At 42.6% G+C, this 17,101-nt stretch overlaps 1 protein-coding gene across 1 annotated transcript in view; it reads right to left on the bottom strand.

The window, feature by feature from the left end:
* The window catches only part of ITGA9 (integrin subunit alpha 9), a 686,274-nt gene that overhangs the window by 647,100 nt on the left and 22,073 nt on the right, over positions 1–17,101 (bottom strand). The window contains exons 2-3 of the mRNA XM_030205631.1: positions 8,689–8,816; positions 1,448–1,554 (exon numbers count right to left, since the gene is read on the bottom strand). Of these exons, the coding sequence (XP_030061491.1) occupies positions 1,448–1,554; positions 8,689–8,816 (235 nt within the window). The remainder of the gene's footprint in view (positions 1–1,447; positions 1,555–8,688; positions 8,817–17,101) is intronic.

Genomic DNA, 17,101 nt, shown 5'->3' with positions numbered 1-17,101 from the left:
ATACTATACAATAAAAATACACTAAAACAGTACAATTAAAATGTAACTAAAGTATACGACCCCACTGCCAGGTTACATTTCAGTTACCACAGGAAGCACAATTTAGATTGCAATAAATGTTTTCTTGAGCTATTTGCTGCACTTAAAAAATCAGCTCCATCTACCCAGATATCTCCAGAGTAACACAGAGGAAAAGACAAGAGTTTTTGAAACTGCGTCCAAAAGTGACTCAGCTAGGTGCTTTATTCTGGATGCACTTCCCTTGTAAATGTGTCTTAAAATTTAATTCTGTTGAATATGTTTTCTTTGATTCTAAACAATTAAATTCTTTTTTGGAAGCCAAGCTGGTTGAGCAGCCAGTGATATAGCCAAGTAGTGTAATAACATCGACTCCATAAACTACATATAACCCAGTGAACCTTCTCGGCCGTCTTTCTTTTTCCCTTTAAGTGTTAGATGCTATTAAATCTACCTTAAACATGGTTTCCTTAAGAATAGTGTAATGCCTCCAATTCTTGGACTAAAGATGAGTAATAGATCATTACTAATTTGTTAGAAATGTATTAATATTTTGTTTTCCTTTGATATATGTATTTTGACTTAAAATCATCTTTGCACAATTTCAAATGTACGTTGGAATTAACTTGAAAACTCAATAAAAAAAATAATTAGCTCCATGACCTCCTCACAACATTGCAAACTCTTAATACCCTAGTCCTGGCTTATTTGTTTGCTTTAATTATTCTTTACTAATAGATCCTAGCAAAACAGTTTATGGTATCTTGTAAAAGCATCTTCAGTTAAAATTAGCAGTACCTGTATTTTACTCTATGAACAGGGGTATATATGTTCAGGGAAAAAAGTTTGTTTCAAAGCTTCAGTGCATAGAGGTCTTAGCTAAATAATGAGCCTGGAGCTCTGAATGGGTAGGATTTCAGTGATGCATTGTCTCTAGTTAGCTCTCTGCAGTGGTGTTCCTAGGGGGGGGCGGTGGGTACGGTCCGCCCCGGATGCACGCCGCTGGGGGGGTGCCGCGCGTGCCTGTCCGTCGTTCGTTCCATGCTCCCTCTGCCCCGGAACAGGTTACTTCCTGTTCCGGGGCAGAGCGGGAGCATGGAACGAACGAAGGACAGGCGCGCGCGGCACCCCCCCAGCAGCGTGCACCCGGGGGGAGGGGTTCTTTCACGGGGGGGTCCTTTTGCCGGGGGGGGGACGCGCTGCATCCGGGGGGGGCACTGCACCCGGGGGGCGGGGCGCATCGGCGATCCGCCCCCCTAGGAACGCCACTGGCTCTCTGTTAAAGATTTCCTTCCTGCCAAAGGACAATGGAGCCAGCTCTCCAAGCTGGGTTCTGTCACTAGTAATACTGTCAATCCTGCCACATGCAATGGCATCATCTTCATAACACCAATCTTTCTAGTGTAATGGAGAGAAAGCTAGGACTTACTAGAATACTGCCATTAGCCTTTGGTTGTCTTGCCAAGCTGACACCCATCCATTCATCATCTCTGTCCTCCTTGCAGGTCTTCCCACACAGTGTGCCCCGATCATTACCTGGGAAAAGGATGAGAGAAAATTAAATGGTACAAGCGTCAAACATTTTTCTGGAACAGGTTATGGATCTATTCCCCCCAACCTTTTTTTTTTTTTGGCTCTATGAAGGTTAATTCTGTAACAGGATGCCTATTTTAAGCCTGTTCTAAAAGGAAAAGAAGGCACACTCTTCCACTGGTCAGTATTCTGTAAGAGTACATAAGTGTTGCCATATTGGGACAGACCGAAGGTCCATTAAGCTCAGCATCCTGTTTCCAACAGTGGCCAATCCAGGTCACAAATACCTGGCAAGATCCCAAAAAAGTACAATACATTTTATGCTGCTTATCCTAGAAATAAGCAGTGGGTTTTCCCCAAGTCAATTTTAATAATGGCTTATGGACTTTCTTTTAGGAAGCTATCCAAACCTTTTTTAAACCCCGCTAAGCTAACTGCTTTTACTGCATTCTCTGGCAACGAATTCCAGAGGTTAATTACACGTTGCGTGAAGAAATATTTTCTCCAATTTGTTTTAAATTTACTACTTTGTAACTTCATTGCGTGCCCCCTAGTCCTAGTGTTTTTGGAAAGAGTAAACAATTGATTCACGTCTACCCGTTCCATTCCACTCATTATTTTATAGACCTCTATCATATCTCCCCTCAGCCGTCTTTGCTACAACCTGAAGAGCCCTAGCCGCTTTAGCCTTTCCTCACAGGGAAGTCGTCCCATCCCCTTTATCATTTTTGTCACCCTTCTCTGTACCTTTTCTAATTCCACTATATCTTTTTTGAGATTCTAGAACAAAGCTATATTCTGGCCACTAGATGTCACTATTACGTAATGAGTGGGATTTCCTTCCTCTCCTGCCCAAGGATTGTGAGCGCTGCCTGTACTTGGCAGCAAAAGGCTTAACCTGAGAATCTCTGGTCTTCTACATCCAGGTCCACTGAGCCACCAGGTCAGCCATATATGCATATATTTGATCGGTGTTATTCATGAATGTCCAATTTCTCCATATCCTCATCCCTATTCCAACAGTCTCATCAATTATATTCCTTTGTACCCTTCTCTCATGTCTAGTCATTCTCTGCCATTGTCTTCTCCTACACACCAACAATCACATTCCCCCTTGTGTCCCACTGCCATTTCAAAGTTCTTCTTTCTCCCTCCACTATGGCCCACTTCACTCACTCGACCCATTTTCACAATTTCATCACCATACATCACACCTTTCTCTTAGACGTCCTCCACAACCTCTTTTCTTTTACACAAAATCCATCTTTTCTCCTCCATCCACCAAGTAAACACAACATACTTATCAATATCCAAATTAAAATCCACTATCACATATGGATATCTATTTCTTTTGGGGTTTTTTTGTTCATGGAGGAATAGGCCTATGATAATGCTACTGCTGCAGTGGCAATTTCCCAGTTAAAAACTGCTTCCTGCTCTCACCTGACTCCTGGAGGGTGATGATCACTCAGTCATCTCCTGGAGCGGAGCTCAGTGATAAATTCCTCTGTTTTCATAAGTCAACCCCAATGCTAATGACAGCAATCTGAATCTGTGTCAAAATGTGCTGGTTATGAGTGTTGTATGAGGCTCTAGAGTTCTCAACAAAATTAAGAGGTGATTTGTGGATATTTCATAGACCAAGAACTTGGTTTCTTGATGATGTAACTTATGCATCCTGGGTTGGTTTGTTTGTTTGTTTGTTTGTTGTACTTGTATCCCACGTTTTCCCACCTCTTTGCAGGCTCAATGTGGCTTACAATACATCTTGAATAGTGGAAATGAGAAGAGAATAAACAATTGGTATTACAGAAGGATTTTGGGTTGCATGATAATGATAAAGCATAATAGTGAAATAACAAGAAAGCATTATAAGACAGTTCTGGATACATTTGGGTTTCTGCTCCCAGCTGTATTTGAAGCATGTTCTAGCAGCCAAGCATATGCTCTGTGATGTTTTGTGCCTAGGTATACTGGCAGCTTGGGGGGGAGGCAGGGGAGGGTTTGCTCACAGCAGTTGCCCGAAACAATCCAAGATGGACTGAGTGCCTCTAGAAGCCTGGTTATTTCCCCTAAGGGTGTTGATTTTCTCTCTAATAGCTCCAGAATTTTATAATACTGCTGCTAGGATTTGGGATCAAGTAATCCTGCTGTAGAACTCTACATACAAAATCTGTTCATGGACATTTACCACTGACTATCTTTGAGTGAATCACCCCCTCTGAACACTGCTGAGCCAGGATGTGATTGAATGTTCCCAGGGCAGAAGTCAAGGAAGGAAACGTGCATAATTTTGGACAGGCTGAATAAAAATGGATGATTGATTGTTATTTCTGTTTGCATTATCAATACTACATTTCTCTCCCATTTAAAAGGTAACACATAGTTGTTACAATTAAAGCTCATACCATACATGTAAAACCTATACTTACAGTCTTAGAAAGACAAATTAATAGGTCCACCACACTCATGCATATCGTGTAATTTTCCAATCACGCCTGGGCATTCGTTCAATACTCTTTCATGTCTTTCACGCTTTGAGAGGGCTACTCCTTTGCTGATACATTTGCATTAGCTTCCCATTAGGGCCAGGATTGTATTCAAACTCTGTGCTCTCATATTTCAGATTTTGTATGGTATTGCAACCCAACTGAATCTAGTTCGCTAGGATCAAAGCCCGCTGCACTAACCACTAGGCTACTCCTCCACTCTGCTCCTCAAGGCTCCATACTGCCCCCCCCCCCACCCCCTTCTCTTTAGCATATTCTTGAGTCCACTAGCATCTTTAGTCCAGGAAACCAGCATGCTGTTGTATTTTTATGCTGATGATATCTTCTATTATCATTCCAGGACACAAATTCTTATCCTCTCTACAGAACTGTCTAAAATCCATTGAAGTTAGGTTGTCTTCAAATCATCTTGTCCTAATCCCCTCTAAGACTAGTGCTATACGGATTACAGTTACCTTGATGACAGATGGATTATTGTAACATCATTTATGCCGGTTTACCAGCCATTCTCCTAAAAAATCTACAATCAGTTCAAAATATTTCTATTTGGCTACTACTACTACTAATCATTTCTATAGCGTTACTAGACATACATAGTCAGTGCTGTACACTTTATATGCAGGTACTTTCTCTGTCCCTAGAGGGCTCACAATCTAAGTTTTTGTACCTGGGATTAGCATTACTAAACTTAACACCTTGCCTTCCTACCAAAAGCAACCAAATTATAAACCATATGAACCATTCCATGACAAAATTGTGCTATAACAGCACTACACCCAGATAAATTAAAATATTATAAAAACAATTTGTAAGAAACTGCTAACAAAAATAGCCTTATTATACAATTAATTCAGACCTGGTACTGCACTTGGTGCTGCAAGGTTTGCATTCACGTGCGTGCCTTCGGCTTGCGCTTTTAGGTATTGCAGCGCCGCAATTTTAAACTTCCCACAGTGTCTGACAATGGAGTTAGAGGGCGGAGCTTGCTCCTGTGCCCAGCACCAGATGACAGGAGGGTGAAGTGGGTGGAGTGTGATCCCACACCGCAATGAAGATGGAAAAGTTAGTGGTCCTAAAAAGTCACTAGTCAATGCACAGTGCGGAGCCAAATTCCACACTGCTCAAGAGAGCTCTTGTACTTGGCTGCAGTTTTAAACTTCCCGCGGCGTCTGACGATGGAGTTAGAAGGCGGGACTTGCTCCCACACTCAGCACCAGACTGTTTCTCCCCTTCTGGTAAAGCACCACTGGCTACCCATTATCTTCTGCGTCTTTTTCAAGATTCTCACTTCGCCTATAAGATCCTCTACATTTCCTCTCTTATTTCTCCCTATGTCCCTTCCCGTGCCCTCAACTCTGCCTCTGCCCACCGTCTGTTTCTGCCTCCCATTTCAAATCAACCTATAATTCTGCTTTTTTCTATGCTTCCCCTTCCTTATGGAACTTCCTCTGGAGCTCTGTGCCGAGCAGTCTTACCCAAGATTTAAGGCTTCTTTGAAAGCCCATTTCTTCTCCCTAGCTTTCCCATGTTCTTGAAGATGGGTTATCCTCCAGCCGGTGCATAGTGGGGTGTTTTTTTGTGCTCCTCTCCCTTTGCTGGTTTCCAATTGTCCTATCAAAAATTTGTAGTTCTTTTAATTTTTTTCAGATTTTTTTTGTGTAAACCACTTTGATTTTGTCTGAAAGACAGTATATCAAATGTGCAATAAACAAAACTAAACTATTCTATAATGTTAGCATGCAACTTGCTTTGCACTTAAATGCAAAGGGGGAGGTACATGGGCGGGGAATTGGCAGGTCCTACATTTTAGTGGCGTAGCCACAAGTGGGCCTGGGTGGGCCAGGGCCCACCCACTTAGGGCTCAGGCCCACCCACCAGTAGCACATGTTTAGCGGTAGCTGGTAGGGATCCCAAGCTTTGCCAGCAGAAGACTCCCCCCTGATGGTAATGAAAACGCTGTTATGGTATAAGCCAATCATCAGAATTAAATGTGTAGCATGATGTTGTGTTGGATCAGATACCAATATATTTGTGCAGCTTTTAAAAATACACTGCAGCAGAACTGGCTTTCATTCCAAAAGCCCTCTTCCCTCTCCCTTTGGGGAATCTCATTCCTTAAACAAAAGACTTAAGACTGCTTTAAAGTTTTAAATTGACTCTATTCCTCTGATCAACACAACAAAGATTGGACCTAACCAGTAGAGGCAAGGAGACAAGCAGGTGGGAAAGGTGTGAATACCCCATTGAAAACAAAGACTTCAGAGGGGAAACCATAAACAAGACATTTGCTTGTCAAATGTATACCTGCCCCTCCCATCAGCTTTCAGACATGTGCAGAAAGGAAGGACTTGTAATGTGTATCTGCTCCAGAGACTGAGCAGGAAGCCTTTTCACATCAAAAGACCATTTGTCAGCAAGATCCAGACAGCAAGTCTTGTGATGTCATAAGACATGAGACCAAGATACCACAATGCTTTGCAAATGCCCAAGGGTCATGTGGAAACCAGGAAACCAGGACAAAGATCCACATGGCATATCCTCCTGCAGCTTGCAAGATATAAAAGCAAAAGCTGTTTCCCCAAGATTCAGATTCTCTTCAACTGCAAGCAACTCAGGAATCCACTCACTGCAGAAGCTCTCCTGTCCTGCAAACATGTGCTTACCTAATGCTGTTCATACTGTGTAACAAGGACTTGTAAGTAACATAACTTTTGATCTAGACCTGCTACCTTGCCTTACTTAAGCACAGATTATCTGTAAAGATCTCTTAAAACCTACCTCTCGTGTGCAATTGTATATTAAATCAACCTCTTTGAAGCTAAAAATACGGTCTCTTTGTGTTCTGAGTATATGGTATCTTTTATATATACTTAATTTATTTAATTTATTGCAATTATCACCTTTGTAACAACGCTACTCTCCACGATACCGGCACCTGCACATGCTCAGTTTTCAGTGCATGCCTGCTGCAGCCTGCCAAGGTGGAAAGAAGCGTTTTCTCGCCAGCGTAGTGGGGGAGGGGGAAAACACTTGGTGCCCACCCACTTCTTGCTTAGGCCCACCCAAAATCTGTTGTCTGGCTACACCCCTGCTACATTTATGCAACTGAATTACAGAATACTATAACCCCCAAATTCTATATATGGCACCTTAAGTTGTGCGCACTAAACTGGCCGCACAGCCAAACTAAACACACAACTTAACTGATTAACAAGTCAATTAGCACTGATAATTGGTACTTAACAACCAATTAGTGACACAAATTGGCTTTAATTAGAATTTAAGCGCACAACTTCCTAGGCGTATTCTATAACGCGGTGTGCGTAAATTCTAATGCACACGGTCGAAAAGGGGGCCATAAGTGTGGAATGGATGGGTTTGGATGTTTCAAAAAAAACTATGTGCACTATTATAGAATGCACCCAATCTGTGCCTAACTTAGGCGCAAGTATTTAGGCCTGGTTTTAGGTGGCCTAAATGGGTGTGCCTAAATGTTAGTCGCAAGAATGGTGTGTGAGAGTATTCTGTAAACGACGCCTAAGTATAGAATCATGCTAACCACGTGGTTTTATGCTGCCGTTTTTTAAGGCGCCATATGTAGAATTTACCCTTAAGGTGCCACAACTTAAGTGCCAACATGCTCGGCTCCTATAACAAAATCTGGGTGTTCAGATACCATTAAAGAATTAACAATTTCACACTATATCTTGACACCTGAGTTTTGGCAATCTTTATAGAACTGAGAAGAAACTCAGTATTGGCAAGAGTTCCTTGGTAAGAATTTCATAGCAGTGATTAACTTTACAGATACAAATATCTAGCCTCAAAACTACATCCCTTGAACAGTTCAAGGGACCCATGCAGCACAAACATTTCCTTTGCCAGATCTCTACACTGCCTCTGTGCACCTGATCTATGACTTCCAGACCCGTATTGATAGTTACAATATTTCACTCTGTGGGGTTGAATGAGGATTGCATTTGTTCAGGAGAAAAAATTGCTCTGGGCTGACCAGTGCCAAACATCTGGCCATTTCCATGACTCAAGAATTTTGCAGGCCAGAGCCACATATGATTTGTGGCAGGTGCAAGGATTTTTGTTTTTTAACCTAGCATTTTCCTCCTGCTCTTTTGTACTTCTAGCTCAACAGGAAAGAGCTGGGACCCTGACACCATGAGCCTTCATACACAACTACCCTTTTTAGTCTGGTCACTGCAACATCTTGGGCTGAGGATCCTGCATCAGGAGTCCTTCTAGAACCCTGCAATCATGGGCCCTAAATCCAACCACTAGGTGTCACCCTTGAGCAACGAGCATGATCTTTCCTACCCAGAGGCTGTTGGCTGCTATTTCTGCATCTCCAACCATAGCAACCCAGAGAGTGGAAGTGGCATGGCACTGAGCCACCAGGCTGGCCCAAGTCAAACTTTCAATGTGGCACAGCACTTAGTTTTATAGTTTTACAATCAGTTTATGTTTCAAACAATTTTATTAATATTACACAATGAAAACCATATACCACACATAAGGCAAAGAACACATTTTGTTTTTCACCCCTTCCTCTTACTTCCCCAATAGAACACTGATTTTTTTTCTGCCTAAATAAAACACTTAGCAGACTACTCACCTCGCCCCATATCCAGCTCTGTGCACCGTCTGTCAGGATTGGTATGAACTCGACATTTAAAGATGGCTCCTGGGGACTTCATGGAGGTGCTAAATTTCGACTCTGCTTTTGGAGCACCAACCAGTACCCTGGAAAGTGATGAGAAGGGAAATCAATTTCACAAGGCAGAACAGGATATCAGGTTACCCATCTTAATATTTATTCAGCCAATATTCACTCAGAGGCAGTGTTTCTTTAAACACTGACCGCCACCAAGTAAATTAGACCAGGATATTCAGTGCTCGGTCCTAACTAGGTCTTTGGCGGCCCCTGAAGCTAGATGGGAACAGCCGAAATTCAGTGCTATAACTGCAGGGATAACTGGGCAAAGTTAGGGCTGCTTTTTTTGGTGGTGCAGAATGTCCAGTTAGCTATGTGGGCACTGGCCTCAAATATCAGTACTTCTGCCATAACCCAGGCTCCACCCTGATTCTGACCCTGGACTGCCCCACCACTAGCCAGAGTGCTGCCATGGTCACAGCAGAAAATCGGCGGCATGTCCAGTAAAGTGCCACTGAATATCTGCTCCTGAGCTAGTTGGCATGATTTAAGCAGGCAACAGTTAAATTGCATTGAATTCCAACCCATATATTTTTGAGAACTCAAAGAAAAAAAAAATCATAGTACTAAAGAATGGACTCTAATAGGTCAATCACGAATAGAAAGATGTGTAAAATGCCAGATAAAACTGAGCCTCTGTCTGAATGGGTTATAGTAACAACAGAGGAACCTTTATAAATTAGTGTAGAGGCCGACTGAAACAGGGATTCTTGGTTTCAACAGAAACCAAACCAGCAACCGAAATTTGCCGTTCCGTTTCAGCCAAAAACAAACTCCCTACCTCCCGCAATCACTCTTGTCACCGCTGTCCCCCCCCCCCCCTCCCCATGATCACTCTTAACATTCCTGTCCTTCCCTCCCACCACCCAAAGGCTCTTCACGGGTGTACCTTTAAACCTCCTGGTGGTCTAGTGGGTCTTCAGGGCAAGAACAATCCCCAGACGCTCTTGTCCCCACCGGTTCTGCAGCCAAAATGACTGCCAGAATTTCCCACAGCAGCCTCAGAAGACTGCTGTGGGACGTCCCAGTGGCTCTCTTGAGTACTGCAGATGTTCCAGTACTCAAAATGGCCACCAGGATCTCCTGCGACAGTCTTGCGAGGGTTTTCAGGATACACGGAATGAATATGCATGAGATAGATCTACATACATTGTAGACGAGCCATTCCCAACCCAGTCCTCGGGGCACACCTAGTCCCATTTGTGTTTTCAGGATATCCACAATGAATATTCATGAGTTAGATTTGTATGTATTGTCTCAATTGCATGCAAATTTATCTTGTGGATATTCATTGTGTCCCAAGGACTGGTTTGGGAATGGCTGTTCTAGACATTGCTTGCAGAGCTAGATTTTGCATATTCATTGTGGATATCCTGAAAACCAGACTGGCTAGCTAGATACTGAGGATTGATCTGAGAACCACTGTCTATGCAAACATTTCTAATAACCTCTCATTGCTGTAGCCTCAATATTCAGCAGACCACCTGGGCTTCTTTGTTATATGGCATAGTGTTGAGTTAAGGATGGGGGTGGTGTTCCAGGACCATACAGTATATTCTATGAGGAGTGGTGTAATTCTATGAGGAGTCACCTAGATTTAGGTGGGAAGAATGCTCACTATACATGTCATATATGTGCGTGTTGATGCATATGCGTGTATATGACCTTTTCCATCTCAGCACTATTCTGTGAGAATGCGCTAACATTCAGTGGTGTGTATTTTGCAGGTGAGCATTCAAATGGGCAGAGTTTGGGCAGGATGCACATTTACATGTGTATATTTATAAAATATATCAATACCCCTAGGAAGTTTGAAAAATAACTTTGTATTTCACTCACTTGTAATCTTCAAATTTCAACCAGGAAATCACTTAATAGAAATTAAACTAACGGGACCTCAAAGCTCCTGATAGGGAAAATACATACAGTATTCACAATCCACTATCTAAATTAGGGGTGAGGTAATATCATAGGTCCCTAGAGGGGAAAAAAGAATTATCTGCAAAAACCCACAATTAAAGGAGAAAAATCAGATGAATTAAAAAAACTTTTTCCCCACTTTTTTAAATAATCTGATTTTCTCCTTTAATTGTGAGTTTTTGCAGATGATTTTTCCCCCCCTGGGGACCTATGATTTTACTCCCTCCTAATTTGGATAGTGTATTGTGAATACTGTATGTATTTTCCCTATCAGGAGCTTTGAGGTCCCGTTAGCTTAATTTCTATTAAGTGATTTCCTGGTTGAAATTTGAAGATTACAAGTGAGTGAAATACAAAGTTATTTTTCAAACTTCCTAGGGGTATTGATATATTTTTGATCAACTTTGAAATTCCCTATCTAGTCTTAGAGGTTTTCTATATTTATAAAATGCCATAACGTACATGTGTTCTTTAGCAATAGACTCGAGAATTTACACCAACTCTATGGCTGGACTAAGTGATCACACCTAAAATATAGGCCCATTTTTCACTTATTACACTAGTATTCTATACAGAAAAGTAGGCGCCCAGTTTTCCTTATAAAATAGGTTCCAAATAAAGACACTCTTGGAGCCTAAAAATATGCACTGCCTTATAGAATTACCCTCCTTGTAAGAGAATTTTAAGACATAGCCCTCACTGCAAAAATACACAATCCTGACAGCATTTTGGGTAAGGGCACAACGAGAGCCCCACTGTGAAAATGTAAAAATCCGTCCACTGCTACTGTAGCTGGAAGCTACTGAAACTAGAAACTAGAACTGCATCTAGCCAACTCAAGATTAGCAACACATGTTTAGCCCTGTTAGGGAAAAGATTTAGAAGCACTACAATATTTTATCTACATGTACAAATTAACCGAAGTATAGGTTAGACAGCACAGCTGGATTTAATCTTACTGATACCTACATCTCATCGTCCATAACCTCATGACAACGAATACGATAGGAAACTGTACCAGGCCTCAGCAGGAATGGAATGAAACTCTTGTTTGTTTTATCAAGTAATAAGATGGCCAGGACTGAGCTGCTCGGAAATCACGAGGTTGTGGGCATCTATGGCAAATGGCATTTTTCACCCTGTCTTATCTTTTCCAGGATCCTGATATAAGGGTGTCAGAAATATAAGGGTGTCGAATGACTCAGATTTCTATTAGTTCAAACAAAAAGCAAGATGTTGCAGTTCAAACTGATGAAGTCGGAAATATGTGTTTAAGTGCATCTGCATAGGTACACTAGTGCAACAAAAAACCACCTCTACCAGAGTCCTCATGTCCCGTCAGATATGAGGTCCTGTAAATGTGGTGTGGACTGGACACCAAATAAAAAAAGAAATCGAGCACATACTACAGCATACAAAATAACCTCCTTAAAAGTAGGAGATTCTGAGAAATCAGCAACTGCTCCAGTCACTGGGGCGGAAGTACCTCGGTATTAAGATGTTGACAACCTGTGGATGTCTTAGTCAGTGATCTTCACTATTAACAGATATACCAAAGAAGGCCCATCCCAAAGCTACATAAGTATTGCCATACTGGGAAAGACCAAAGGTCCATCAAGCCCAGCATCCTGTTTCCAACAGTGGCCAATCCAGGTCACAAATACCTGGCAAGATCCCAAAAAAGTACAAAACATTTTATACTGCTTATCCCAGAAATTGTGGATTTTCCCCAAGTCCATTTAATAATGGTCTACGGACTTTTCCTTTAGGAAGTCTTCCAAACCTTTTTTAAACTCCACTAAGCTAACCGCCTTTACCACATTCTCTGGCAATGAATTCCAGAGTTTAATTACACGTTGAGTAAAGAAATATTTTCTCTGATACATTTTAAATTTACTACATTGTAGCTTCATCGCATGCCCCGTTCAACTCCACTCATTATTTTATAGCTGGAGATTTACTACTGCTATGCTGCAGACTGAAGGCCAATGAGTAATGTTTCCCTCACAGGCTCCAGCCATGTCTAAAACCCATTCTGGGTGCTCCCAAATTTACATGCACTGTTATAGAATATGGCCCAGTCCATGTAAATCTACATGCAGAGATTTACGCCATGTTTTCATTGGTGTAAATGGATGTGCATAGTTTTAGGCTCTGGGATATAAAGTAAGCGTATTCTATATGCCGCACCTAAATCCTATAGCATATGTCTAGGCGTAATTTTATTCCAAGCAGATTTTTCAGGTGCCATATATAGATTCTCCTCCTCGTTGGCCAATCCATAGACAATTGGTAAGGAATCAGCAAGTAGTTTCCTGTGAATATCTGCAGCTATAAAACAGCCTGTCATGTATTTTTCATTTCTGGCTATCCCTTCCCCAATTCACAAGCATTCTACCAAAAGATCTCATTTTTGAAAAGTCAAAATCTACCTCTGTGACCTAATTTAACAGAAGCTGTACTCAGACTTTAAAAGAGGGGCAATGTATTTGTTTTCTAAGTTCTGCAGGGCTGTGGTAAGTCTTCACTAGGAGCTAACCACCAGTGAAAGCACCAACCCAAAACCACAGTGTCTGCAGCAAGCCAGTGCGCTACAGATGCATAATCGTACGAAGATGCCTCAAAGACCAAAGGTGGAAAAAAGAACAAATGAAAAAAAGTCTCTGACCTTTACACAGACCTGTGCTCTCAATGTATGCTAAGATTTGAGGGTACTATGAAGTCCATAATTTCAACCACATTTACCAGGGGAGCAGAGCAATAGCCTAATGGTTACAGTAGTGGGCTGAAAACCAGAGAAGCTTTGGTGGAAATCCCACTGCAGCTCCTTGTGATCTTGGACAAGTCACTCCACCCTCCATTGCCCCACATACAGACTGTGAGCCCTCCAGCGACAGGGAAGGCATGAGCTAAATCCAAAATCCCATTCCAAATGATGGGAGTTCAAGCTGTGGCGTTCCTAGGGGGGGCGGTCCGCCCTGGGTGCACGCCGGTGGGGGGTGCCGCGTGCACCTGTCCATTGTTCGTTCCATGCTCCCTCTGCCCCAGAACGGGTTACTTCCTGTTCTGGGGCAGAGGGAGCATGGCACGAACGACGGACAGGCGCGCGCGGCACCCCCCCAGCGGCGTGCACCCGGGCGGGGGTTCCTTTGTGGGGGGGTGTCTTTTCACTGGGGGGGGTCGCGCTGCATCCAGGGGGGGCACTGCACCCGGGGGGGGCAGGGCGCATCGGCGATCCGCCCTGGGTGTCAGCCCCCCTAGGAACGCCACTGAGTTCAAGTAAGGAATATAAAGGTTAAAGTGGCAAAACTCCTAAGAGACACTGGCTTATTACTGCAGACAGTTCACACAAAAAAGGGGAGAAGCATTTTTGTACATGAAAAAGGGGCAGTTTCAGGAGACAGTACTAATCTTCAGAAACTACAGTCAGGTGATCACTGTCGAACCAGCACACTGAATCAAGAGAGCTGAAGGCCTTCTGATGCTTGTGCTATTCATGGTGATAACAATTACCCAGTGTGCCTAAATGTAACTCACCTTGAGGTGTGAACAAAATCCAAATAAAGAAAAATAAAATAAAGAAAAATTCAGATATTCATCCTTGCTTGCTAGAAATTGCTTGTTATGGGCACAAAGTAGCACAAAGACTTTTCAGTTCCTAGAATAAAGTGTTGAGGGGCATGGGAGAAAGAAGCCAAGGTGGTCAGCCAAATGCTTAGATCCATAGTTTTTGTGTGGGAAGAAGACTGAACTGCTGGCCTCGCTTCCTTACACACAATCACATACACCAGCTGGAACGGTGCATGCGATGAGCCAAAAGCATATGACAAAGTGGCAGGTGTTAACGACGCATTAAATAAAAGCACCAAATGCATTAATATCACCTTACAATGGTGATTGCAGAGTTACTTCACATGGCTTCAGTATCAAGTCCCTGACCCTGCAGACTCATAACACGAAGCAGAACAGAAACACTAGAAAGCATTACAGAATTCTGAAAAAAAATGGAATACACAGGTTGTAATCCACATTATATAGAAAGAAATCCAAAAGCCAGGCTCACAAAGAATTACTGCCAATCTGTTGCCAGACACTAACTGAATGAGGTCAAGCCAGGACTGGGGGGGGGGGGGGGGGGGGGGGAATTCCCCGGGCCCGGCACCAGCAAGCTTCTTCATGCAATCATCCGGGTCCTGACTCCTGGCACACAGGAGAAGACAGCAGCAGTCATGGGAAGGGAAGGGAGCAGTGGTGGTCTGAGCAGTGGGGGGCGGCAGCACTCCAGGTGTGGGGGGGACAATGGTCTGGTCCTGCCCCAGGCCAGACTGGGTCTGTCGGTGGCCCTGGGTCAAGCCACCAGTCAGGGGAGGGGAGGAGGTTCAACAGAAGCATTCCCATAACACTTAGGTACATCTTTTTCTAGCTCAAGGAATCCCTATTTCAGTGCTTCAACCCAGTCCTTGGGGCATACCCTGCCAGTCAGCTTTTCAAGATATTCACAAAGAATGTGTATAAGATATATTTGAATACTGTGATGAAACAGTGGGTTTCTGAGACTGAAAACTGTATTATTTCATGAAGTGTATTTCTCCTAATTGGCCAGCAGATGGCGCTTGTTTTGAGTTTTAAAGCTGTTGCAGAAAAAGACTCTCTCTTCCAGTTTCAGTTTATGAAAAGGCAATCTGCAGTACCACTGGGCAGCTACTTTCAAAATTGATGCCCCGGGCTCTGATTGATTATGGATTTCAAATCTAACCTGAAGGTACTGGATTTTCCCCAGTCTCAGCCAGGGAGCGGAGAGAGAAAGATCTCTTTACTGAGAGACCCTGTGAGTGGTTATATGATATTACCTGTGAGCAGCTATATTTCCTGACCTACCCAGGTAGTAAACAAATGTTTAGATAGTTTTATAATTGATCCATATTCAGTTGCCTGTTATTGTCTGCTGATTTCACCTTTTTCTGTTCACTGTTGAAGTTCTGTGACAATAAACCTTTCTTTAGTTTATTGACTCTGCTGTCCTGGACTAAGAATCCTGGTTTGTGCTTTTGGGTCTGTGGGTGCTTTCTGGAAGCTGTTGGACCCCTGGAGTGTGGTCCCAGTGTCCTAGAAATCACTGGGGAATAACCTGAGAGTGCGAGACTAGTCCAGAGGCAAACGGGACCCAGTCAGTGGGAGGAGGGAGCTAGTATAAAGCACGTGCCCAGGTGCAGGCGGGCCTGAGCAGTGCTGGGGACAGACCCTCCAGGTGGCTGCAGGTTTAAGCCCAGGTGGGTGCTAGGCATTTTGTGACATACCAAGGAGGAAGTGCATGCAAATCTCATGCATTTTGATTGTGGATATTCTGAAAACATTACTGGCTTGATACTCTCCAAAGACTGCGTTGAAAAGCATTGTCCTATTTGGTCAGCACATTCAAGAGCAAATAAAGTGCTTTAGCTTAAGGATGGCACCATTTCATCCTCAGTCTAGCTGAAATTCTTTTTCTGCACCTTCTGACTCCACGTGCAACTTTTCTTTAAGTTAGTCACCCTTATTTCATCTAACTTCTGTTATTCTCTTATTTGTCTATATGTTCCACCTCTATTTTCATCCTATGCTTTCTAGTAAGATGTTTTATTGTGTCTTTTGTTGACATTGTAAGTAGTATACTATGCCATCATGTATATTGTTATTGAATGTTTACTACTGTAATTGTCTATTGTCTATGTTTGGTCTATTCTTGCTGTACTCCAACTTGGGTGAATTTCTCTCTTTATTACAATTCTTCTATGCTGCTTATACCAACACAAACTGCTTGTTCAAAGTGGTTTACATAAAATCACATTCATAAAAAAAGAGACCTTCAATATGGGAGGGTGCGGGTCTAGGGTTGGGGATGGGGATGGGTTGTTTAGTGCTTTTCTATTTAGACACAGGGTTATAAGAACCAGGGCCCTCTGGCACATGATGAAGTTGTTGGGAGTTATGATTAGCTTGGAGTGGGGTTTGGGATTCTTACCTTTAAAATTGGGAACTGTACTCTTTGGTTGTTGTTGTCAACATGCTATGATGTCATTACCCAGTTTTGTCTTATATGGCATATCGTGTGTTGACACTTTTTGTACTGTGGTGTTTGTTTTCCAATAAAAACATTGTTTAAAGTTAAAAGTGACCTTCAAAAAGGTAGTAAATAAACCCTAATAAATAAGGTGTGATAAAAAAGTGACAGCTGTTCTGAGAAGGCTCACCAATTCCACTATATTAAAGCAAGGATGCTTCTTGTTTGATATACACATGTCCATAATGTCAAGATCTCTTGTATCTAGCTAACAGCTCATAAACCTGAAAGATTTGAGAAGATAAGGAAATACAGAGCTTGCATGGGGAGCAAGGAGTAACCCATCTGGCCCCA

The sequence above is a fragment of the Microcaecilia unicolor genome, chromosome 1 (genome assembly GCF_901765095.1).
Source record: "Microcaecilia unicolor chromosome 1, aMicUni1.1, whole genome shotgun sequence".
In the NCBI taxonomy this organism is placed as follows: Eukaryota; Metazoa; Chordata; class Amphibia; order Gymnophiona; family Siphonopidae; genus Microcaecilia; species Microcaecilia unicolor.
Note: the sequence above shows the minus strand (reverse complement) of the source record. Positions and strands in the feature narration are given on the sequence as shown.